The sequence below is a fragment of the Rhea americana genome, unplaced genomic scaffold, assembly GCF_003343005.1.
Source record: "Rhea americana isolate MKP2758 unplaced genomic scaffold, rheAme1 scaffold_115, whole genome shotgun sequence".
Classification (NCBI taxonomy): Eukaryota; Metazoa; Chordata; class Aves; order Rheiformes; family Rheidae; genus Rhea; species Rhea americana.
In genome coordinates, this window is record NW_028185206.1 from 442,398 (window position 1) to 468,247 (window position 25,850).

General features: G+C 44.4%; 1 protein-coding gene across 3 annotated transcripts in view; it reads left to right on the top strand.

The window, feature by feature from the left end:
• The window catches only part of CORO2A (coronin 2A), a 60,633-nt gene extending 36,753 nt beyond the window's left edge, over positions 1–23,880 (top strand). For 2 of the 3 annotated variants that reach the window (XM_085317361.1, XM_085317371.1), the window contains exons 2-12: positions 2,798–2,998; positions 7,983–8,099; positions 11,227–11,376; positions 12,343–12,522; positions 13,237–13,353; positions 15,059–15,163; positions 15,613–15,709; positions 17,540–17,652; positions 18,786–18,876; positions 19,169–19,437; positions 21,143–23,880. In XM_085317361.1, the coding sequence (XP_085173487.1) occupies positions 2,798–2,998; positions 7,983–8,099; positions 11,227–11,376; positions 12,343–12,522; positions 13,237–13,353; positions 15,059–15,163; positions 15,613–15,709; positions 17,540–17,652; positions 18,786–18,876; positions 19,169–19,437; positions 21,143–21,274 (1,572 nt within the window). In that variant the 3' untranslated portion in view covers positions 21,275–23,880. Of the gene's footprint in view, positions 1–2,797; positions 2,999–7,982; positions 8,100–11,195; positions 11,377–12,342; positions 12,523–13,236; positions 13,354–15,058; positions 15,164–15,612; positions 15,710–17,539; positions 17,653–18,785; positions 18,877–19,168; positions 19,438–21,142 lie in introns of those variants that run through there. The other variant, XM_085317380.1, reaches the window with a different exon arrangement.
• The last annotated feature ends 1,970 nt before the right edge of the window (positions 23,881–25,850 follow it).

Sequence of the window (25,850 nt, forward strand, 5' to 3'; positions counted from 1 at the left end):
ACAGGGTCTTTGCAGCACACTTACACTTTCTGCATTCTGTTGTCACCCATTTGCCTGAATTTCATCTAAACGTCTTAATTATTTCCTTATTTTGAATTTCGCTTACCTGAATCCTAGGACTGTTAGTAGAAAGGGGTCTTCAGTTTTCAGTCCAACCTCCCGTTCAGAGCAGGACTTTTGCCGATGCTGGATCAGGGAGTCTGTGGCATTGTCTAGCCAAGTCATGGAGATGTCCGTGGGGATTTCCAGGGACAGAGGCTTCCACTCTTACCCCTCTTCTGCCTTGATGACCTGTGTTAGAGCCGCAATACACTCCTCCCAGACAAGTTTTTCCTAATGTTCATATGTCTGCTTTGTTTTGGATGAACCTCTACTTTGATGCAGTCTGCTGGGGCTGCACTTACTTCAATGGGTTTTCTCCATATACTTTCCAAGATTTTTTCATTTAATAGTGAGCTTTCTACTCTGACTGGAGCAGTGTTGTCAGAGAGACACTGTTCTACTGGGACTGTCTTTGCCAGTTGTCTGGAATTTCTGGTCATATCCTACCCTCTTCTCCATGGGAGATTTACAGGTGTTTTGAAGTCCTTACCTGTGACAGCTGAGCCTTAACTTTATGAGCTAAGGTAGGAGCGAGTTATTTCTTCCTAAGTATACCTCAAAATGTACATTTAATTCTTTTTATGCTTGTTTACTGTTGAAATGTTACAAATAGTCCACATGGGACATCAATATTCTGCAGTTTGTTCCTGCTCTTCCTTCTTATGAATGATCCTAAAAATGAAGTTTTTCCTTACATGTGGTGATTCCTTCCTGAATCAAAGTCCCTGTTGCAGAGAAACTTAGTACCTCCAGACCACAAACTCTCCTATCTGAAGAATAGTCTAGCTAGAAGTTTCTTGGAGTCAGGCAATAATTTCCTTTTGGAAAACTTATGTTTCTGCTATTAGTAGCCACTTGATTCATCCAAACAAGGTGATTTTTTGTCAGTGTGAGTAAAGCTAACCACCAAATGAGCGTGAAGCTGTTTGGGAGCTCTGCACCTCTGGAGCTCTTCAGAGAGTTGGGCAGTTTTGGTTATGAACATCCCTCCATCTCAAACTGATTTCCCAAGACCACTGCTTTCTTTTTGTAATAACCTTGCATTTCTTTGCCTTTGTTTGGAGTAGGTAGCTGTAACTGTGTGAGAGATTTTTTGTACCTTACGGTTTCTGCAAAAGAAATTTAATCAATTTATGGATGAATGCTGGGTTWACATAGATAAAATATGCAAGGGTAAAAAAGAGTGACGAAAAGGAGCATAAAAGCAACCTGGGATGTGCTTAGACTGACTTTTTTGCAGATGCAAGTATTTGTTCAAGCAGAGATTTGCTGAAAGCTATGCTAGGGGATTGAGAGGAAGACAGGACTTGTGTTATTCTGTCCAGCATCTCCCAGTGCAATATGAGATGTTTTTTTGGATCTCTTGTTGTTGGGTACCTGTAGATCTCATTTTCAAATCTCCAGGATCAGGAAATACAGATTCGTAGGGTTTAAGAGTCAGCCTTCTTCCTGGGGGTAGGACAATTTGAAATGTGCCAGAAACATTGACATTTTGGTTTAGAACTGCTTAGTCTCCTGCTTGTCAAGTGGAGTTGAATGGTGATGATGTATCTGTCTTTCTGTCATTGTTTGCAGTTTTTTTCTACAAAAGCTCAAAATACCCTCCCATATGAAGAAGTGGTATGAGTCCTGCTGTAACTCAAATGCTGCCTAATTGGGTTTCCTGCCAAACTGAGATACCACTGTTTTCAGATCCAGCATCACTGATAATACTATTCACCAAATGCACTTTAGATGGACCAACATAGGAGAAAACCAAGCACTATCCCAGTCTTTGCCCTTCTTGCTGACTGATTCTGTGGGGCACTGTTTCACTCTAACTTTTTTTGCCCAGTCTACATTTCCTTTCCTTTGGGCAGTAGGATCACATCACTGTCACTTCCATGCACCTCTCACTGTTTGGGTCTTACAGGAAGAGTGGGAGTTAATAATTTGAATTGCCTTTTCTGTCCAACACTGGTAGTTTCCTGTTTGAAATCAATGGTGTCAATTCCATAAAGCTTTCCTATTCTCCGTGGGAAGTGGTTCTCGTGTTAGGCATGTTTTGTGTATCTCATTTAATTACCACGTAAAATGCTGTCTGTCAGAGGGCTGTGGGCCCTCTGCCGGGGGGAACCAGACATGCAGAATGTCATTGTTAGTGGGGAAAAAAACAGATGACAGATTGTCAAACTTTTTTTCCCTTCATTTGAGCAAAATGTAGGCTCCTTTGGGGATCTAAGCCACCTGAGGGCTCAGTGAAGTGTACGTGCTGACTGGCATGTTCATTCACCATCTCTCAGGCTTCCTCATCCAAGATGTTCTATGCTGTTTCAGCTCTATGCCAGGAGACATTTTTCTCCTCTTAAGCTTGCTGTCATATGGCCCTGTCCCAACAGTACTGACAGCTGGTGCATGTCCCAGGTGAGAGCAGCAGGTGGGCCATGGACAGAGCTGTCTTCTTTCCCTTTTGCTCTCATCTGTGCAAGATGAAGAAGAGCAAAAGGTGTGGAGACAAAGGTCCAGTAGACAGGGAGAAGATGAGAAAGGGAGAATGTGCGTAGTGACAGGAGAGCAAGTGTGAGAAGAAGGTGAGCTGGTGCAGGGGAGAGGGGAACGAGGGTCTGCAAGCCCTACCTGGCTGCTCGTGCCAGAGCTGACCTTGTGAAGGGCAGGGTGATCCTCACAGTGTTGCGCTTGTGCTGCCCCCTCACAGATGTCCTGGCACCCCCTGTACCGCAGCTCCAAGTTCCGACACGTCTACGGCAAGGCTGCCAGCAAGGACAAATGCTACGACTGTGTGCCCATCACCTGCAGCGTCCATGACAACCACTTCTGTGCTGTCAACCCCTACTTTATTGCGGTAGTGACCGAGTGTGCTGGAGGTGGGGCCTTCCTTGTGATCCCCATTCATCAGGTGAGTGTGGTGCATGGGAGCTCGCTGCCTTGAGCAGACCGCGTTGTTGAGGAGAGCTAGGTTTTGCATATGTAAGTAGATCCCAAAGAGGGTATTTGGCTATTGCCATCACCTGAATTGCAAAATGCATGGAATGGGCCCCTGGTCCAAGTAAGTGCTTCTTACTCATGCATCTTACATAGCTACTTGTGGGTTTTGAACAATTACTTTCACTTCTGAACTGCCTTCCTTGTATAATCAGTAGGAATTGTGTTGTTCAGATGCTTGACTCCTAGAACAAATTGCAAATCAAAAAGCAATTACTAGACGCAGAGAGCGAAAACTGAAACAGTGCTTTAGTTGCACAGCTCCAGCTGTCACCAAAGGCAAATACTGTAAGTTTGGTTCTAACTATCTTCTGCTTTGTGAAAGAACAGGAGAGACACAGTTATCAGACAGTGAAGCTCTTAAGCTGCAACTTCCTTTCAGAAATAAATACCATGCTTATGGRTTATGACAACTTAGGGGTCTTGTGAAAGAGAGAAGCTGGTTCTCTGATATGTATTGCTTCTGAAAAATAAGGTGTGCATTAATATAGATTAACTTCAGTATAAGATTATGAGCTCTCTGGAATCAGGGCAGACCATATGAAAGGCAAAAGTTCAGTCTTTAATTAAAAGTTAATTAATGGTGTTATTGTAATGTCACTTTTTCAATATATATTTGCTAAGGATGAAAGTGAACTGGCTGTTCTTGAAGAACCTAGTACAGTTTCTAGACTTTCTAGACTTTGTTTATTCAGCTCATTCACTACTGGTGCTATTCAGAGACATTCTCTCTAAAATACTAGATTGTTTTTCTTGGCTGGGTCACTTCTGCCTGCTTGACCATGATCTGCTGAGGCTGAAGAACATGTGTTTATCATAGAGCTGCACCTATAAGCAGGTAGCTGGTGACTGCAGGATGAAGGACCCAGGTTTCAAAGTGTTGGCAAAGCAAGCTGAAGATGTTTGCACTGCTTATTGTTAATTCTTCTGTCTTCTCACCTGTTCTCAGCTCAGTAACAATTTTTCCATTATTCACACCTACTTAAGTGGTCCCCCTAGATCTGAAGTACTGCCTGCAGAAGTCAGAGGCATATTAGAATTAAAAAGAATACAGAGAAGAATAATTAAAATACATCATAAATGAAAATATGAAATTGCTTTCATGTGAGTAGGTTAGGTCTCATCAGGCTGGGAAAAAAGAAGACAAATAAAGGCACCAGAATGCAGCTCAGTCTGGAGATACGTGACGGGGATACCATTGCCTTCCTGTGATTGACAGCTGATCCATGGTAGTTTTTGACTGGATTCCCAGGGAACAGCCACATCCCAAATATGCCGCAGTACAGAGGAAAAGCCTGAGAGCCAGGGACTTGAATTCAGCTGGGGTTTTAACCCTTACAAACAGCTGCTCCTTTGCGAGGTGTCCCCTTCCCCCCGAGTCAAATGTGAACCCTGCTGTTCATGTTGACTCCAGCCCTTGCCAGGCACTGCAAGCTGACGTCCTGCTTGTGGCAGAAAATACTATTCCCCATTAGGACCAGTCACCTGCTTCCTCTGGAGTGAGTCAATAGCGTTGGTCAGGACAGGGAGGGCCATATTATAGAGCATGCTTCAGGGATGAACTTAGACAGACGGCTCTCGCTCCTCCAATGTCTTTCCATTTTCATTTTGTATGTGCCTGGGGAGAGGCTACCTGCTATCGGGTGTGCTCAAGTGCGGGCTGAACTTTGCTCTGTTTAACACTGCTTTCCTGCTTGTTTGTTGTGTTCCTCTCCTACTGAGTCATGGAAATTGAGCTCTCTTGTTCCTCCTTGAAGGAATGTCATTTCTTGCCTTCTACATCATTATTCCTCTCTTTTTGAGAGCTGGGGGATCGGATTGGGGTGGGGATCTCTGGGGCTCTGCACATGGAAAGGTCTCTCTGCTGTAGATACCTTCTTTTCACCACGCTTAAAAGTGCACATTTTTGCATTCAAACTGAAGGGCAGTTTTCTAAGAACTGCTTGGAAAATGGTCTTCTGCTGCAGGAAAAGTCAGTTATTTCCTCAAAAACAATGTGCCAGGTGGCCAGGTGGAACAGCAATGTGTCTGACCAGGAACGGTCAGGAACAGGTGGCAGTGGCTGTTGGTGCCCAGAATAGACTGAATATATTTGTAAATCTTTAAGTCCTAGGATGCATGGGCAGAGTGAACATAAATGGGAATGAGCTACTTTCCTACGTTGTGGCCTTCTGCATGCAGATTGGTGACTGATACACACATGCTTGAGAATATGCAAGGAAGGATCTTGACTCAGAGGGCAATCTTTTGGCCTTCTTTTGAAAGAAGGCCTTCCTTTTTCCTTCTCTCATGACCAGCCTGGTTTGGAACTGCACCTTGTCTGTCTCTTCCTGAAGAGTACGAAAAAGGGATAGCAAACTGACAGCTAAGTCCTGAGAGATAGGGAAATATATGCAGCTGAGTTCCTACTCCCTTCTCTCTGAGAACAACGACTATAAAACAAAACTTGTGATAACTCCTTGGGCTCTACCTAACTGGGCTGATTTCTGAGTGCTGGGGATATGGATTCAAACTGTTYTCAGCGGTGCCCAGTGACAGGACAAGACAAAATAGGAACAAACTGAAACATAGGTAATTCTGTCTGAAAATAAGCAAATACTTTTTCACTGCAAAGGTGGTTGAACAGTGGAACAGGTTGCTCAGAGATGTTGTGGAATCACCATCCTTGGAGGTGTTCAAAACCTGACTGGACACAACTCTGGGCAACCTGCTGTAGGTGAACCTGCTTGAGAAGAGGGGTTGGACCACATAATCTCCAGAGGTTCCTGTCAATCTCAGCTGCTATCTGATTCTGTTACAAAGTGTGTTCATGCCCCGTGGAGGACATCTGAGAACTGGAGATGACTTACCTCATGATAATCTATCCCATAAATATATTCTGGGAAATTTTAACAGCAGTCCCAATAGGAGTGAGTTTCATCAATAAGCTCCATTTTTGGCTACTGTGTCTTCCACTTTTTAAAAATGCTCTGAACTCAGAAAACAAGCAGTTGAAAAATTAAACTTGTTTTCCAGCTCTGCAGATAACCCTGAAGTGTCAGGTACCCCTACATGAAGGATAACACATCTGCTTACTAAAACAAGTTTTTCACCCCGTGGAATAAAATTTCCCCCAGAACATGGAAAGCTTGATTTCTACATGCAGATGTGATTCTGAGACCAACAGTATCTGTCATACCTATTTGTGGGCAGTTTTGTCCTGTGGGCTCTGCTGTGTCCCAAGGCTGCTGGGTTACACTGGGTAAGGTGGAAGTGCCATGAGGGACTGCAGTGCTCCTTTTCTGAATGTTTCTGAATGTTGTAGGAGCCTGCTGTGGCAGTGGAGGTGGGTGAGGATGAGGCAGGCAGACAGGGCTCAGTAGGATGTGAGGATGCAGTGGAGCAGCTTGAGAGTCCATRGGGTGGAGCAGGGAGGGGACCCAGCACCGACTCTGGGAGGTGACTGAGTTCCCCTGGGGATCAAGRGATCCTGTAGAGGTAGAAGCCCATTGAGTTACCAGGTTGAAATCAAGCCCTGAAGCAAGAACCTGGCTGCAAAAGGACCTAAAAGGTGGGGCAACCTTGGTTATTAAAGTCCTTTTATCTCTCTTCTGTCTTACCCAGTCACTTTGTATTGTCCCTGTTATAAAAGTGGGTCTTCTAGATTGTAGTCTGGGAAAACAGTCTTTTACATTTCAAAGCCCTCTGTTCAGTTAAAGCAGGTTAGTCCTGGTCTGAACAACAAACTTTCCAGTAAAGCCAGAATTGTTACAGGTTGTGTTCTATTCAACATCCAAAATCTTCCAGATGGTGAAAGTTCAAGGCTGAGAGTGAAATCCTAGCCATGTTCAGGTTCAGGTAAACACTGATTTCCTTCCATTGTACACTTGTAAAGCCTATCTTTAGGGAGGTGTGGGGAATACACCTACTGAAGTGCTTGCTCTTCAGAAGAGCAGGTATTGGTGTTCATTCTGGTTTTTGAGTCTTCCAAGTGACAGCATGACCAGATTGCTTCTGTCCTGGGGTGACTGACCTTTGCTCTTGGACACTAGTCTGGGCAGAGAGGGTGTTTCTTGGAGCCCCACAAACTCCTTCTGCTACTGCTAGGAAGAAGCAAGTGCTTTTCCCATGTTAACCAAATCCTCAGCACTTTTCCTAAAGTGTAATCCATCTACTGACTTTATAACAGAGATTAACGGGAGCTGGTGTGTTTACAGTCCAAGTCTATCCTGTTTCAACACAGCCCTCATGTGGCACAAGGTTCTCACTACTCCTTAATACGATTCTTTATGGATCATTTTTTATCTATGGACATGCTGCCCAAACCTGGCATTTTTTTGGAGAGCCCTGAATGCAGCTTGAATCTGGTGAGTAACTGGATTTGAAAACTATTAGTGTGAAACAGCTAGGTTGTTGAGAGAAACACTAGGTTTGTAATTTCTGTTTCAAAATGCCATTTTGCTTAAAAGGACAATAAATATTTTTTCCTGCTTGTAAGAAATGTGTAGTCAAGAAGTAGATAAGAGATTTTCATTTTTTTCCTCCCAGAAATCTCTAGAAAATGTGGAAGATTCAAATCTTTCCTGAGTGTTTTCTCTCTAAGTTTCCTTTTGGTGTCTGAACCAATAATAATATCTTCTTTACTCAGCAGTCTAGATTGTTGCATGTATACAGATTTCTTAATAACTATATCTGTTTACAAAGGCCTGAGCAGCACCAGTTTCCTTTCTCATCAGTGATATCATAAAGACTTGCTTTTCAGGGACAGCAAAAACCCATGTTTGTCAGATGGAGAGCACCTTGGGCTTTTGGGGCATACAGAGCAAAAAGAGGATTGCCTCTGGAACTAACTCAGGTCTTACCTGAAAATGTCCTGTAATTTCATGCCTCATCTTGAGTTTGATGTTTGTATTTTCCAGACGGGCAAGCTCGATCCACATTATCCCAGAATATGTGGGCACAAAGGGAATGTTCTTGACATCAAGTGGAACCCKTTCAATGACTTTGTAATAGCTTCGTGTTCGGAAGATGCCACTGTGAGTTTTCAAGTTTATATTCTTTGTTATTACCTGGCTAATGTGCTTTTTGGGGAAAGAAATAAAACAGAGACCTAAAGGCACAAGGATGAGGCTTGGAAACATGTATATACTTAAAAGAAAGCCAGCTGGTTATTGGGGCTTTAGGTTTTTGAGTGTGTTTTCACAAGAAAGACAGGGTATGAATTTAAATTGGGATAACTATTCAAAGCCAATCCACTTGAAACTGCTCTTTTACTACAGAAGCAGATTTACATAACAATCTGGAATGACTATTTCAGATTAACTGCCTGTATAGCAAATTTGAACTTGTTTCTGCCCTCGGTTACACTGTGATTAGTTTATTTATTTTTATTTATATATTTATATATTTATATATTTTTTATTTATATTTATTATTTATATGGGATTAGTTATGAGGTAGCTGAGGAACCTGGCTCATACTTTATTCACAAGGCATGAGTGAATGAGTCTTTTCCTGCTGAAAAGAGAAGACTACTACAGAGGTGCTGAAGTTAATGCTAATGCAAACAAAAATATATCAAATACCCTGAGTGAGGTTTAAGTTTTAGACAGTAAGTGGTTTAACTGGAATTTGTATAATTAAGATGCAACCTCATATTTTACTTCAGTGTAGGAGCAGACTAGTTATTAGGAATTGAAAAAAGCAATTCATGGTTGTAAGAAACAGTTCAGCCCGTATCTAGCTACTGAAAGGTTGCTTTCAGTGTACTATCGAAAGTGTAGTGTGGTTTCTGTGATAGTGAGGAAGCCTAACTAACTCCCATGCTCTTTTTAAGAGATCCTGCATATGTTTTCTCCCTTTGGTTTTATATTCACTGTCTGCCACAAGGCAACAAGGAGGTTTCTTGTGTGAATACCTCCATCCCTGGCTTGGTGTATGTCCTCTATCATTTCCACTCTACCCAAAATGTGTCTTGATTTGGAAATCCATGATAGAATTGTCCTCCCTGTTTAGTGACCTTTCTTTGCTTTTTGGAGCTTAATGTCTTCTCTGAAGGCTTCTTTCAATTTCCAGACTGCCTGTGGGGTTGCATTGTATTTTCCAAATAGTATTCCAGGTGTTCATACTTTCTCAGAAAGGGCTTGTGGTCAGAAAGTACCACCATGACCTCCCTTTGAGCCTCAGATGGGAAATAAGCACAAGCTTCACAGTTTCCTGCTGAAATTACAGAATCACAGAACTGTTTGTGCTCAAAGGGAGCTTGAGAAGTCTCTAGCTCAACCTTCTGCTCAACTTTCTTGAGTCAAGTGTTGAAAACCTCCAGGGATGGAGATTTCATTGCCTTCCTGGGCAATCTGTTCCAGTTCTTCACTGTTCTGGGAATTTTTTTTCCTTATATTTAGTTATCTTGATTTAGTTTATAATCAATATCGTCCCCGCACTGTATACCTCAATAAAGAGTCTGACTCCATTTTCTCAACAGCCTACTCGTAAGTATTGAAGGCTTCTATCTGGTTCCTGCAAAGCCACCTCTTCTCCAGGTTGAACAAACCCAGCTCCCTCAGCCTCTCCCTCAGATGACAAATGTTCCAGCCACTGAGCAATCCTACTGGTTTCTGCAGGACTTGGATAAGTTCATCAAAGCCTTTCTTGTACTGGGTTGCCCATAAAAGAATACAGTATTCTAATTGTGGTTTAATGGTTGCTGGGAACAATCACTTTGCTCAGTCTACAGGCTATCCTCCTTTGCTACAGACCAGAATGCTTTTGGCTTTCACTGATGCATAGGTGTACTAGTTTGTATTTAGTCTGTTGTCCACCAGGACCCCAGTGCCTTTGCAGAAGAACTGCCTTCTGTCAGCTTTATATTCCATTTTTCTTCTGAAACTGTTGGCATGGGATCGTTCTTCAGGCTGAAGGATGGAAACATGGAGCTTGTACCTGGTCTTAGCACCAAAAGACATTCTAAAATGTGTTGCTGCCTCTGAGACTATGATCTTCACTTCAGTACTGCCCTGGCATCATCATCTTGCAACTGGGAAATGGGATCTTAAGGGTTCCCAACACAGTGACACAATGCACAGGCATCTCTTCCTTCCTCACTACTTAGCAGGCTCTCTTTCATAGACTCTTGGTACCTGCTAGCCGAATTGACCTCCAGAGGTCACCCAGTGCAAATCCTACTCTAAGCAATGTCAAATGAATCAGATTGCTGTGGGCCTTGTCCAGTTGAGTTGGGAAAATCTCCAAGCATGGGAATCCCACAGCCTCACTGGGACCCTCTTCCAGGGGTTGAGGACCCTGCTGGGGACAAAAACACTCCTCTGATCTTTGAAGATTGCCCATATTGCCACTTTCCTCTGTTGCCTTTGGTGCTGTCCCTGTGCATCTCTGAGAAAAGTTTGGGCCCATCTTCTCTATCCACAAGGGAATTGAAGACACCACAAAGAACTGGTGCTTTKGGGCACCGAAGGGAACAAATTGCCTCTGTGAACTCTCAGTGCCTTCCCTGGTTCCTACTGCTGCTTCAAGTGAGCTTAGAGCTGAGGCTGCAGCAAATGGCGTGGGGCTGAGAATTTGGACACTATGTGGAGAGGGCTCATCCTCGGACCCCTCCTGTTCCTTTTAGTCGATCTCAGGCATACGTGAGTTAGGCCTGCTGAATATCTTCTCCCTTGTGGTTGAAGGGGTGACTGTGTGTCTTTTCAATGATCCCTTTTCTCTGTCAGGTTTTCAGCTGCTGCTTGGATCTGTCACTGCTGCAACATCTGTTGGGACTCTCTGCTGAAGTTTATTTCTTGTTCCTGTTCAGAGTTTGTGAAGAGACAGGATGGAATACTGCAGGTCGCGTGGTCTGGTGTCCATAAAATCTGTGGCTTAGTTCATCCCCTTTGGAATAGATTTTCAYGATTTGCTGATCTGCAAACACGATTTTGTGAACTGCTGGCCAGATGCAGGGGTTTGATTGCTGAGCTAAAACAAGGTAGTGGAACTGCTGGCTAAAGATAGAGGGTAAAGAGGAGTCTTCTGGCCCATGGAAATTCTGTTATTTCTTCAATAAAGGCAGGAGTACATCTGTCCACTACCAAAAGAATAACTTGTTATTGATGACAAGTTAATTCCTTTCTCAGGGATCTCACAGACTTGTCTTATGCCATTCAGGTTAAAATCTGGGACATCCCCAAGTACTTGCTAACAAGAAACATCACCAGTCCGAAGAAGGAACTTGTTGGACATGTACGAAGAGTAGGTCTCATTGAGTGGCATCCCACTGCCAGTAACATCCTCTTCAGCTCTGGCTATGACTATAAGGTGAGTCTCTTCTCTGTGGAGCCCTCCCCTCTGGGCTTGACTCCATGTGCAGGTGAGTGGGGAGTCACAGGATTTGTCTAAAGGAAGGAGGTTTCATGTGTTCCTTCTAAATACTCTTCCACATTGCTGTTGTAAGCAGGTCCCCTCCGATGGGTCCCCACACCCCAATACCAGATAAGTATAGCTCTTGTGGGAGACATTCTCTTGCAGCAGACAAAGGATCAGGGCAGTGTGGGAGGGTACTGCTGATAAAGATTCCTGTTCTTTGCCTGACTGCAGAGAGTTCCCAGGCAGGTGGGATCAATTTGTCTCTTGGGTAGTTGGCACCTGCTATCTGTGCTGGCAGCTCAAACCATGCAGGAGATCCTGTTGCATTTGTTACATGGGACAAAGCATRGTAAGAAATTCGATTAAACAAACCTTTTGATATGGTGAGGTGGTAAAAGGAAAATTATGTCCAGGAAAAGGCACAGGCTGTTCTATTTGGCAGAATGTCTTGATTTTTTTTTTGTTATTTCAAGCTGTAAGAGAATGCTAAAAAGTTCAGAAGCCTTTTGCAGGAGAAAATTCCATAAGGGACCGCAGCAGTGAAGAGATAACTGTGACAAGTTYCAGAAAGATTTGCTAATTTTCTAATCTTCTGATGAACTTCAGTCTAGTCTGCTCTTCTTTAATGGGCAATATCCAATACCATGCACTTTCCTGTGAGTTCATTCTTGTGTACTAGTGTAAATATCTGCATTGATACTGGCCATCTTTCTGTAGAAAAGGACATGAGATTATTAGATCTTCTGGGCAGATGCCATGTCCTTGATGTCTTGTTATAAGGTACCAGGAATGATTTTAAACACTAAAGAACAATGATCGTTAGACCTGTACATGTAGAAAAGAGGTACGTAGGGTACATGCAGGAAGTCCCTGCTTATTCAGTTAGCAAAGGGCTAACTGTTTGTTCCTTTGCTCCAGATAATGATCTGGAACCTTGACACCAAGGAGACTGTCCTCTCAAACCCAGTGAAGATCCTTGATGTTCACAAAGATGTGATCCTCTCCATGTCATTTAACACAGATGGTAGTCTCCTTGCCACAGCCTGCCGGGACAGAAATATTCGTCTGATAGACCCTCGTGCAGGAATAGTCCTACAGGTAGGTTGGATACAGAGGTTTGTGGCCCAACTTATCTCACGTGGGATGTATTTCCTCTTCTGGGTAGACTCACTGCCGTTAAGGAAGACACATCTATGCCCAGCATTGGCCAAGACACCAGATATTGGTCTTGCCTTCATGAAATACTTACTGCCACTCTAGATACTTCTGTGGGATGCCTTGGGATAGCTGGTTAGAGATCAGGTGGACAGGTGAATGCAAGTGTATGTTTGCCTCGCTGCCAGGGTTGTTGCTGTAGTCTGTACTTTGTATCTGTTAGAAAGGTGAAATTGTGAAATTGGTTACCTTTGTAAGTATTTGCACAGATCTGTGCACAGAGTCCTATCTAAACCTAACTGGGATTGTCCTCTTGCAAATAGGTGAATCAGCAGTTAGAGAGAATGATTGTGTGGTGTTTTTTTTTTTTTTTTTTTCCTGGAATGGCCCTGAAGAGTTTAAGCCACATTTTTCAGGCTCTCGTGAAATCTTCCTTAATAGTTGAACCAGGCTGAGCAGATCTTTGGATGTGACCAAAGTCAGAGATCTCATTAAATGTAACTTTATAAAGATGGCTTGGTGTGCCTTAGCCAATCCAGATAAGCTTTGTGGACAATGGAAAGTGGTTTCTTGTCTTGTTACTTCTCATGCAACTTTTTCCTGCAGGAAGGGAACATACTTTCCTGTATTCAAGTGATATGCCTTGTCTCTCTATAGGAAGCCAACTATAAGTCTCACAGAGTCAATAAAGTCTTGTTTCTTGGAAATATGAAAAAGCTGCTCTCTACTGGAACGTCTCGGTGGAATAATAGGCAGATTGCATTATGGGATCAAGTGAGTTGGACCAGCAATTCTAACTTAACTGACTTCAATTTTCTGTCTTTTGCTTTCACTTTAACTTTTCTACCTGCCAAATACCCAAGGATTGGTCTGTAGCAGCAATTCAGAAGGGGCTTGTTGAACTATTAAGGGAGATAGTTTTTATTGTTATGATGCTCAAAACTTTAAGCGTAGAAATCCACCACAGTGAAGGAAATGCTGTGCCAACTACAGGAAGAAATGATTTGAAGGACCTTTGAGTGGTCAGTGTCGTTCTCAGTTAAAAGAAGCTCTTAGCAGTCTTACTAATAAATTGTTGTTGACTCTGAAAGAAATGTTTACTGGAAACAGCTTACTTTGGTGACAACCTAAAGGAAGGAAAAGATCTGTTTATTTCTGAGGTTTCTTTGTACTAGAGTATTGAGGTAGTTCTTACCAGCCCTCTGCAAGACATAATCTCTTATCATGATGGCTGCTAGACCAATGAGACCCTGCTGTCCTCTGTGAACTCTAAAATTTCATATACAGTGAAACGCTTTCCCTCTGTCACCATCTCACTTTGTCTCTCTATGCCAGCTGCTTTGCAGCACAGTCTTCTATGTCTTTTTGTTACATTCGTACCCTTTGCACTAGACAAAGCTGATAGACTCAGCCTCTGATTTGCTCTTAGGCTGTGCTTGGATGTGATATGTTTGCAGAAATGAGAAGTAGTGGCACTGTGCTGTTATTCAAAGGCTTTCTCCAAAGCTGAGCAGTGCTCTGACACAAGGCTCTCTCATCAGGGTCTTGCTGCCTTCAGAGCTGCCAAAGTTGCTGGCTGCAATGTTAGTTTGAGAGCGTAGTGGGAAGGCCAGTGAGGCCAGGTATGAGCAACCTCCTTAGAGACACACATTAGCACTGTACCTGCTCAGCAGGCACCTGTGTGAGGACCTAACTGCCCATGTCTTTGTCACGTCTAAACAGAAGCTCTGTTTTTCTGGAGACTGTAGCTGGGTCTGCAGAACAAAGTGTGCGTTAACGCTGCACTTGACACATTATGTGACATTAGCCAGACTTGTCTTGGATTGCTCTGCCCTGTTGGTCCTCCTTGCATTGCTCCGTTCAGCAGTACAGGGCTAGCTTTGCACAGCCCTGTGTGTATGTAGTGGTGGCACCATCCTGTTACCAGGCCTACCCACATTGGGCTTTTCACTTTGCAGTAGGCAACTTCCCACCATGTAGTGAGGAGGCCTCCCAGCTAGTGCAGATTGTTCTTGCTCTTAGGGTGGATGGTGCACTATTGTGGAGGTCCCTGTCTTAGCTAAATATGATGAGGATTTTGCCATGATGAATTTGCCAAGAACCTGACATTAAATGTGCAATGCACACATACCGTGAAGGCCTGTCTGTCTCACTGAGAGTGCTTGCCCATATGGTCTTCATGTGGAAGGCCACTTTTCTCATTGTATCTACCTCTGAAATGTCACCAGGTACCTGAGATACTGAGGCAGGAACTGATGTCCTCTGTCAAGAGGCAGGGAACCAACAGGGAGCCAGGTGGGCTATTTCTCACCGACAGAGGTGTGAAGGAGTCTGTGCATAGCCCTCTGCTCAGGGCAACTGTCCATGGCCTGGGAACATCACATCTGCTTCTCTGATAGGGGTTCATGTTAGGTGTCCCTGATTTGAGGTCACAGACATGGAATTCCAGCAGTTGTTTTTTTTTCTGTGTTCTGCCCAGAATGACCTTTCTGTGCCTTTAATGGAGGAGGATCTGGATGGCTCCTCAGGGATCTTGTTTCCCATCTATGACTCAGACACACACATGCTTTACATTGTGGGAAAGGTAAGTGCTTTCCATGCTAGTGAATGCTGGCCTGTCCAGTTCTTCTCCCAGCCTGCGTTGTATCACCCACCTCCCTCAGGTTGAAATCAAAGATGCTTCTGAGGCGCGTTAAAATAAGGTGATAGGCTAATGGTATGGGGACTGAAGGTCCTGCAGAATCAGGACATGCATGCAGGCATGCCATATTTACCACAGAGAGGTATACTGCAGAGCCCTAACATTCCACACAGAAACTGAGAGGTAAAAATTTTGGCAGGAGGTGCTCCCATTTATGACCTTGCATAGCTTTTGGGACCAGGCACCCTTCTCAGACCCTTGTCTAGAACAGCAGAGCCTGGCTTATCCTCATTTTTCTTTTTTTTTTCTTTTTCTTTTCTTTTTTTCTTTTTTTTCTTTTTTTTTTTTTTTTTTTTTTTTTTTTTTTTTTTTTTTTTTTTTTTTGCCTTTAGGGTGATGGAAATATACGGTACTATGAGATAAGCCCTGAGAAACCGTACCTGAACTACCTGATGGAATATCGTTCTCCTTTACCACAGAAGGGAATTGGTGAGTGGCAGCGTGTATGTTAAGTGTCACAGCAGGGTGGTGTCTTCTTTGTCTTAGAGACTGTCTGAATCCAGGACTAACGTGCTTTGTATAAAGAACGGTAGGTCAGACTGCCATCTCCATCCAGTTTTACGCGTGCACCACTGTTGGCTCAGCTTGGCTCAGCTATATATCCCAGGTGGTACTACAGGGTCACAGTCTGGCTGGGTCTCTTCTGACCAGCTGAGCATGGGCTGGGCAGCTTAACTCTTGCATCTCCTGTGAAGCTGGAGGGGAGAGTTGTCTGGATTTAGAGGTGCAGAGTGCTCCCTGCCTGTAGGGAATCTGCCCCCAGATTTACGGCATTGAACTCTGTTGATGTTGTTTCCACTCTGGGATTTCTCAGTGCATTATGAGTGCCCCATATCTTTGTGCCTTCACTCTTATCTCTTGTCTAACTTCTCCTGTACTGGCATTTCACTGTTAGAAATGGACCTRCTGTGCTTAGATCACTTATCCTCCTTTGGAGACCATTGCTCATTAACCCGCATGCATCCTATTCCAATCTGTTAAAGCAACAGAATTGGCTTTCAGCCCTCAGCTCCTTTTGGTAGTTCTTCTTTGAACCTTTTCCAAGTTTATCCCATAAGTGAATTTTTCTCTGTAAACTAATGTRTCTTTAGAATCATTTGCCACCTGTGGACAAATTCCACCTGTAGACACTCCCATTCTTCCAGGATATTGGTATAGATGTTCAGCAGCCACTGTCCTGGATTTTTTTGCTTGCAGGATCCCTCCGGAAAACTATTATTAGAAAGAAACAAATCATTTACAGCTGAACTGAAGGATCTCTCCTTCATTCAGATTTTTTAATCTCTCCAATATACAGCACCTTGATTTCATGTTCTCATCTTTTTTTTTTTTAATCACTTTATTAAATGGAATTGTACAAGTGCTTTTAAAAGGCCTGAGTGTATCAAATCTGCTAACTGAATTTGCTGAGATGATCAAAAATACTGCTAAATTTATTGCGGAATCACTTCTTTCCTGATACCACACACAAAAAAAAAACAAGGTGAAGGAATGGACTTTGGAATCATATTTGGCTGAATGCATAATACAAAAAGGAAGTCTTTCATGTAGAATCTCCTGTTGAATGAAATTGTTTGGTACTAGTACTAAGCAAAACTTCTGTAGGACTCAGTGAAGTGAACATTATAAGGAGAGATAGTATCTTTTATTAAGGAAGTTGGCATGATTCTAGGATTTTTGAGTGCACAAGCTTGTGGGAGAGAAATCCACTGAGGATACCGAGTACTTACACACTACATCTGGCTTGGCCTGTCCCCGAGTCACAAATGCTTGTTGTCTGAAAGAGTAGATTTTGGCACTATTATACTACATCCTGCTTTCAGCCACTGTTGAAGGTAGAATATTGGACTGGAGGGACCTTTGTCATGACCCATACAATTATTCAGGTGTTGTTTAGATGTCTTGAAATCTCTTCCCAGTGATTCTGATAATTAAATCCTGTGGCATCACCTACTGGTTTTGCTCAGTACCAGTCACTTTATCTGCAGCTCATAAAAATAAATAAGGACTATGATGGGACTTAACACAGGGARTACAGACACTATGTGTAACTGTGTGGTCTGACAGAAACAAATGATTGAATCACAGCTGTTGATTTGTTCTGCCGAGCCAGTATTGATTGCAGATTTTAGTCTGTGCGGCTATGGAGCTGATGCTGTGACTCCTCCTGTTATTTGGTGGCACTTTTTTTCCTGATGGGTGACATTAGCTTTCCTAAGAGGATTTGTGCCCCGTTTTTTTCTTGTGCTCTTTCATCAGGAATAATGCCAAAGAGAGGTCTTGAAGTGTCAGCCTGTGAGATTTTCCGTTTCTACAAATTGATCCCAACTAAAAGTCTGGTTCAGCCCATCTCCATGATTGTGCCTCGACGGGTGAGTTACCCTCAGGTCACACCTGTTTCTGGGACAGTTATTGCTGAAAAAGAAAGCTGTGCCTTCTCTCTGTCACTCCTGGGGGTCAGGAGAGCAGGTAGAACAAAGGATTTTCTCTTTCCTAGGAGAAGTGGCAGAGCTGGGTAGCTTATGGGGCAGTCTTGCCAATAGATCCTGGTTGTGTAATTCTGGAGTTATGTCTCTCCAATAACTGATTTTCTTGTGTAAGACATGCTCATCAGACTGCTCTGCTTGCATRTGACAAGTGGTCTCTCTGACTGCTGGGTCAACTGACGGGCTGTAGACTTCTTCATTGGTGGCATCTTTTTGTTGTAATGACAAAAGGGAGATAGGAGTTTGGGATGATGTTAAGTGACACATGAACTGCTCCTTGAGGAAAGAAGAAAAAATTCCCTGGGGAGGAAGGAATGCTGTGCCCAGCTCTGTACCCAGTGGGCACAGGAGATATCTGCCTGACAGGCAGTTGTTCTGCAGTGTATAAAACACAATCTATTGCATTGTGAGTACCATAGAAGGAAGTCTCAGCAGGCTCTGAGCTAGTGTGGCTGGAGAGACAGACTTGGATGGCCTGGTATCTTGCTAATCAAGACATGTCTGCATGCTGTTTCCATGAGCTCAGCACAGATTTGGCCACAGCTAACCACAGCCATAACTGCTTCAGCCTCCTGCAGTCCCTATGCCCCAGGTCATGAATATGTAGCCAGCCAAGGTAGCTGGCCCGTGGGTGTGTGAACAAATATACATCAGAAATGTCAGTAGTATGCCCTGTGCTTCTAGAAATGTTGGAAGGTGTGAGTACCCTAAGCAGAGCCAAGGCTCATTGCAACCACGTCATGCAGGTTCCCCCAATGTTATCTACTTGACCAATTTTCCTCAATCCACCTTATGGTTTGTGCTTCCAAGCAATGATTTGAGTGAGGAGGAGGGAGGCTTAGGGTGGGTGAGAAGATTTCATGTCTGTGCTGACGAGTGCTGCTGACACCTTTCCCGCACTGAGATAGAATTGAGTGAGCTTCTCTGCCACACACAGGTATGTCCCTCTAAGCACAGTGCCAAACCTCACTGTACCCAGGGGCTGAAATAGTGACTCTGAACTTTCTATTTGCTTGCAGTCGGAGTCATACCAGGAAGACATCTACCCCTTGACTACTGGAGCCCAGCCAGCACTGACAGCACAAGAGTGGCTGAACGGAGTTAACAAAGGTCAGCACATGGAGAGCAGCCCAGCCCTTCGGCTCCCCGGGGCTTGGGTAAGCTGCTACTGGCTCTCTGGCCTGTTAACTGCCAGAGAAGTAGGAAATGAGGAAAATGAGAGGCATAAAAATTATAGTTGTATACCAAAATAATTTAGTGGCTAAATTCACTGTGAACTCTGAAAATCTCTCCCATCAAGTACTTTCATATTTATCCCTGCAGATTGTTTGAATGCATTGCTTACTACTGATTTCTCAGTGTGGTCTGTGAGCACTCACCAGCCACCTGCCTCCCTTTGTAGGGCCTCTGCTGGTATCCTTGAGACCAGGCTCTGGAGCTGTGAATTACTTACCGCAGTTTCTTGAGCCTGAGCCACTCCTGCAAACAGCCCCAAGCCAAAACCAGGACTGGGGAGGAAGTATGCCGCTGGAGGAGAACAAGAAGCAAAGTAAAGCCCAAGACAGCAGGAACCAGCTAAAAGTGGAAGAGACATTGCTGCAAAAAGAGCAAATGCGCCTACCCAATGGCTTTGACATWTCTGAGTGTCCACCGCCAAAAACTGAAAATGAGGTGTGAAAGTGTCTGGGGCTGTGGGGGGATATCCAGAAACAGCTGGCAAAAGATGCCATTCATTAAGTCTCAGGACCTAGAAGGGTTTGTGTTGCAGAGCCTGGGCAATTGCAGAGCTCGGAACCCCCCCCAGCTCTGAGGCCTGCACTTCCAACACCCATGTTCAGGTTTCCACTGTGAGTGAGCCCTGTCCCTCAAAGGTGGAGMAGTATCATTACCTTTCTCTATCAGCAGAGGGTATGGGAGTGGAAGGACTTGCTGTGTCCTTCAGGCTGTGCCTTCTTACATGTCCCCTGAGACAGCATGAGCTCTTTATTCCTTGCAATTGTAGAAATTCTTTACGCCCTTGTGACCACATGAAAAGCAGAAATATGCGGCTGTGGGAACCAGCACTATCCCACCTGAGGGGCTCTGGAAGAGGAGAGAGGAACTGGTACTTCCACTTGTTAGGCATTCTTGCACCATGGACCTGCCTGATTGCTGGCTGGGGATAACGAGGTTCTTGTGACCTCCTGTTTCTGGAAATGAGAGCTCATGCAATGCAACCCTTTACATGAACAGCACTCAAAAAGCCAAGTGAGGCAGGAGAGACCCCTCTGCAAGGTGCTCTGTGCATGCTGCTGCATCAGCACCTAGTGCTTCAGCATCTTATTTTTCCTTCTCACTGGTCAACCAACATCTAAGCAAGGTAGAGTCTATGGAGGATACAGCTTTGAGAGCAATACTGCTGCTGTGTTGGCTCTCTGTAGGGGCTGGTCTCAACTGCCTAACTATATTCTGGACCGCTGTAGTGGGAGGGGGGCTGGCTCTGCCCTGCCTCACCAGCCCACCACTGAGGGACACCTTGGCAGTGCTGTGCTATCGAGGCCTGGCTGCTCCTGGGAATGGCTCTTGCAAAGGTCCAGGTGGGTGTATCTTCCAGAAAAGATGGAAATACATGGCCTTCAACCATAGCCAGCCTGCTCCTCTGTACAATGTGTGAAGCATGCAGTGGTAGATCTCTGTGGTAGTTTGCAAGCCTCCAGTCATTCGGAGCTCAGGGACATTTTTGAGTCACTGGCCACTTGTTTGCATTTAGGAGCCCTGGAAGGATTTATTTCCCATAGCCTTACTCTGACCCTGTTTTCATCTATGCAAAAATTTGGCACATACATCTTCATCGGGTGAGGATTTCTTATGATGTAAAGAAGGATCTTTTCCTACATGTTTTTAAGTCTGCCCCTGGAGGTTACAGAGGTGGGAAGGGAACTGTTGTGGAGCTGGATGCTCTACTGCCTGCACAGTGAAAGGCTGTGTTAGTCCTAGCTGGAGAGGACAAAGCAAGACCAGAAGGAAAAAGGAGGCCCAGAAAAATAAAGGGACTTGCTGAAAATAACAATGGGGGATGTGGCAGAATCAGGAATTTAGGCTTTAGATTTTCTATATCTGGGCTCTGAGTCATTAGTGGCATGGAGACTGTTTCCCCTGTTCTTTTCTGCTTCTGAATTAAGGGATGTGCTTTTAACAAATGGTGTTGGGAAAGACCCATGTGCACACCCCAGGCTAGTGGTCAGCAGGAGCACTGATGATGGCCAGTCTGTTAGACGAAGATCCCCCACTTAGARGCTGTTCCTCCTAGAAGCAATGTGACAGAACTGGTTGCATTTAGCAGAATAAGTCTGTGTTTTCTCAGTGTCAGAAGATTAAAGTGTGACTTTTCTTACAGCTCTTGCAGATGTTTTACCGACAACAGGAAGAGATCCGAAGACTACGAGAGCTGGTAAACCAGAGAGACATCCAAATTAAACAGCTAGAGCTGGAGCTCAGAAATGTCTGCAAGGATACAGGCAGGTACTGAGGGCAGTAGCCTTCAGCCCTTCACCACTGGCAACTGCAACAGACTCCAGTTCCTGTGGAGAACTCTTTTTAGGTTTTTTTTTTGCTGGGGGAAAGACTGATGTTTCAGGCAATGGTGCTTCCCTGGCTCGCAGTGGTCACATTTCCCTAATCATCACCAGGCAGTTACCAATGGACTTGCTATACTTCTTCAGGCTCCCTCTTGCTTGCATGTCCATTCATGTCGGAAGCTCATGTGTTAGTGGTAGTGGAGACTTTGGGAAATCTTGCTTTTCGGGTCCTGAAGAAGCAATCAGTTAAACTCTAGTGACCTATTTTGCTGCCCATCCATAAGGATGGAGGAGTGGACACACCTTCTTTTCMCACCCCCCAGACCCAGCAATGCATTTTCCGTGGCCACTGCCCTCCTGCCCTGGAARACAACATTGCAGCTGAGCTTCAGAGGCAGCTCTGGCTCCAAAGCAATCCTCATGCACCCGTCTTGCCTCACCACCCAACCTTGCACATGGCTGGGCAAAGCCCTGACTGCCCTAGCCTAGTGCTGGGGGTCAWTTTTCCCAGCACTTTTGTTGATAAAAGAAGAGTTGGTCTTTCTGGAGGCCCTGCTTTACAGGGCTGGTTCCCACTGAAGAAGCTGCAGGAGCAGCAGAGGTCTCTGGGTCCTCCGAGTCAGTGGCCTTGTTTCACAACAGTGCTCTTCTTCTGCCAAAACCCAGCTGCGATCAGGCGGGGTAATTGTCCTGCAGTGCTCATCAGGCATGGGAGGATGACAGCCAAAGCTGGGATGGATTAAAAGCAGCAGGGGGAGATGCTGGACTCCCTACCTGCTGCAGCCCTCTCAGCAATGGTGCTACTGACAGCGGGACCAAGAGACAGCCCCGAACAGCCCTTGTGCCCACGGCTGCCTTTTCCTTCGTGTCCAAACACCGGCATCTCTTYTGGCTTTCCTGTGCCTGGTGGCCATGCTTGTTAGTACCCAACTTTCCAGCATGCCACCTTGCCCAGGGTAGGGGTGTGGCACAAAGGGAGAGCATTTGCAGCTGCCTGGGCACAGCAGCAGTTTCCACATGGCTTTTCCCATCCCTAAATGCCGAGGTCACAGAGGTGTCCTACCCCTAAGCAGAACAGGCAACTGCAGCTTAACCTGTATCTATAGCTATCTATCTGTTGTGATGCATGTAGGTACGAATACCGTGGCCTGCTGGTTCTCTGAAGCCTGGTGTTTTTCAAGAGGCTTAAAATAATCTATGTAGACAAAGCCCCTGCAAAGAGGGCTTCTTAGCAAAGGGACTAAGAGCTGTGGACTGCCTGTGCTYGTGTGAGATGCCTTTCTGGTTACTGCTGAAAGCAGTAGCCAGGAGTGAGCTCATGGGCTCATATACAATGCTCATATACAAGAATCACAGAATGACTTGAGCATCCCTTTTGCTCTACTGCAGAGAATTCACCCAGCTTTCAAAAATATCTGTATCATGCATTTCTATGTTTCAACAACATATTTGGGTGCTAAAAGTCACTTTTTGTTTCCTTCTAAATAAGTTCTCTGTGATGCTACAGAGAGGGGATAGTCATTCAGGAAAAGCCATTTAGCACCAGTCACTTATTTAACACTACACTTTTTTTTTGTAAAAAAATAAGGGGATAGTAATATATTAATAACAAAGTTGTAGAAACAAACTTCAACTCATTTCAAAGTGGACTTTTTATGCATCCTGGGAACGCTCTGCCATACAGAGTTACCTGCAAAAGCAGCTCTCCCCAGATACAAAGCTTTAAAGCAGTGCATGAATCTTACAAGGCCAATAGTGGTCAGGCTTTCTCACCAATAGGAAYAGATAAATAAGAAAGAGATTGAGAAGCCTGTGATTTTTTAGCTCTGTCAAAAAGGCCGACAGCTTCAAACTTGGAAGCCATTATCACAGAATGTAGCCACACTGATGTGACACAAACACTCTTTGCTTTTCAAGGGATCCTTATCAGATCGTTTGACACAGTCTCAGCAGTCCATGTGATATGTCAGTTTCCCTGTCACCAAATGTGTTTTATGCGCTGCCTTGTTTTTGCTTATTTTTCGTACAGAATAAATTATTTAAATTATTTCCAAGATAAAGCAATTTGTTTCCAAAGGAATTTTATGTTCTCTTGAGAATTGTTTTTTTGTTCATGCTGTGGCTAGCATAGTAATTGCTCTGCCTCCATGGCACTCAGCTTAGAGTTTTTTTGATTTACAGAAAAGAAATTACYTTCATTTAGGCTTTGCTGGTAACCTTTACAAGAGCAAAGAGTACTTAATCAGAACTCCAGCAGAACCTTTTTTTTATTAGATGGTATGCCTGTATAAGTGTAGACTTTGATAGGTGTTTCAATTTGGAGCTGAAATGCAAGCATAGATCTTTTACAGAGAGGAAAAAATGTGGAGAAAGTGGATTTGTGTGTTAATGAACTGTGCCTAAATAGACTTAATTGATCACTTCAACAGTTTCTTAAAGTCCTTGTATCTTTGTAAAAAAAAAAAAGTTAAGAAATGGGGATAAAAACGCGTTTGTGCAATGAAAACCAAATGTAACTGAACAATAAATATCTGTTTAGAGTTTTACTTTTTTGATACATGCAGGATTGTTGGTTTTTTTTTAATTGTAATTACTTTTTCGAAGTGACTAAGAATTAAGCTGAACAAGATGGTTGAGGACCTGGGCAAGCTCAAGAACTATCATCTCTTCTTTCCTTTCATTTTGTGAAGCTGTGGCCTTTTGTTAGCCAGCACCACATCCTACACAGTGTTATGCATGCAGGCCTGTCTTCTCTGAGTCTTTTCCATCTGCCTCTGGTCCTAGGAGGGGGTGGCCATTTCAAACCTTTTGACTGTACAGTTACCTCTTTGCAGAGACCCTCTAGCCAGCAGGACACAATGGGTAATTGCAGGACCCCGTGGGCCTCCCTCATGTATCCCAAATGGTTGCGAAGCATACAGGAGCAGATATGGCTCCAGGTGTGTACAGGCTGGGATCACCCTGGGTTCCTCCGTCCCAGACCTTGATATGGCTTTCAGACATACCTGGCCTGCCCTGGAACAYGTTTTCCCACATGGTCCTGTCTTTGGGAGAGTGTTTCAGAACATGAATTTCTGTTGCTGTGCMAAGGAAGCTGGGAGTGATGCACAGGAATAGTCAGAGAGTTTGTTAAAAGGAGAACTCATTTACTGGGAATTTTGTGCTGGTCAATGCTCCTGGCGGGAAGTGGACTCTCTTAAGGAGGCTAACTGGTTGCTACTCAGGCTAAGAATGTGTCTCTGCCAAGAATGATCTCTGACTGTCTGACTCAGTGTCCTCCATGTCTCGAACCTGGTGTTAGGACAGGTTGCCTCTGTGAACAGAGGCAGAACCATGGTTTCCTGTGTCAGGGTTAGCTGTTTACTCCTGGAGAAGAGTCTGTCCCTGAGCTCCAGCAGAGCCTTCTTTAAAGTGCCAAAAGAGCCTTCCAGAGCATTTACCCTTGCAAGAACTTCTCCAATAATGTCCTCACCCATCCATTTGATGTTTGCATTAGCACTACCATCAGCATGCAGGGCTTTCTGAAAAATGCCTTCTCCAGGGACACTGGGACTGAAGATGACCAAAGTTTCCTGGCAAACTGATGGTAGTTTCAATTTGACGTCTTGTGACTRAAGGTGAGTTTGAAATCAGATGCGCTGAAAGGAATTGGCTCTGTTTCAGTGGTCTTGGARGGAAATCAGACTGGACTCTAGTGTTCAGAGCTTCCTAATGCCAGAGAGGATCAGGGGAAATAGTAGTGGGAAATAAAGAAGTTCATGTGGTTTCTCCCTTATAAATATCTTTGGGCTGAAGCTTGGTGATAGATCTCTGGGTTGAGGCTATGTGGCCACACTCACCATGAAGGCGGCTGCCACCTCAGTTTGGGTGCAATCAGCAGCATATGGCCGATTCTCATGCCTCAGGTTGTCAGCTCCCGCTTGACCTTTTGTCTCTTGACCCTTTTCCCCTTGTGTTGCCCTTCCGCTTCTTATCTAACACTCTCCCCAAATCTCCTCAGAAAATAGTGTACAGAGAAGACGAAGATCCCTCGGCAGAAGTCCCAGCCACCAAACTGATGGTGTAGGCTTTGGCAGGGGCTGTCTTTGCTTTTTAGCTTCCTTTTTACTAAAAAATACACTGATGTGCAAAATTTGTGATTAAGCTCTGGCAGGCTGGCTGCACGGAGATCAGCTGCAACTGTGATTGATGGAGAAGGCGATAATAACTCACTGCCAGGCACCAGGTTGGTCACTATTGAGCAGCTTGTCTTGGGCCAGCAAGAGACTTGTCCCCACCAGTGCTATCACAATGATAGTCTTTCAAATATCCTGCATGGAAACCTCAGCTGAGCTTAGCTTGGGTCTCACTGCTCTTATGCCACTGCTTCAGGAAGAGCTCTGGTGAGAGGGACTGAAATAATTGAGCTTTTGGGGTGGCACGTTTTGGTTGCTGTGCTAGGACTGAATGGTTTAATGTCCATGGTCAAACTGTCACTGCTCACTACCTATACCTATGCTGAAGATCATCTGCAGACCGAGGGCTTTA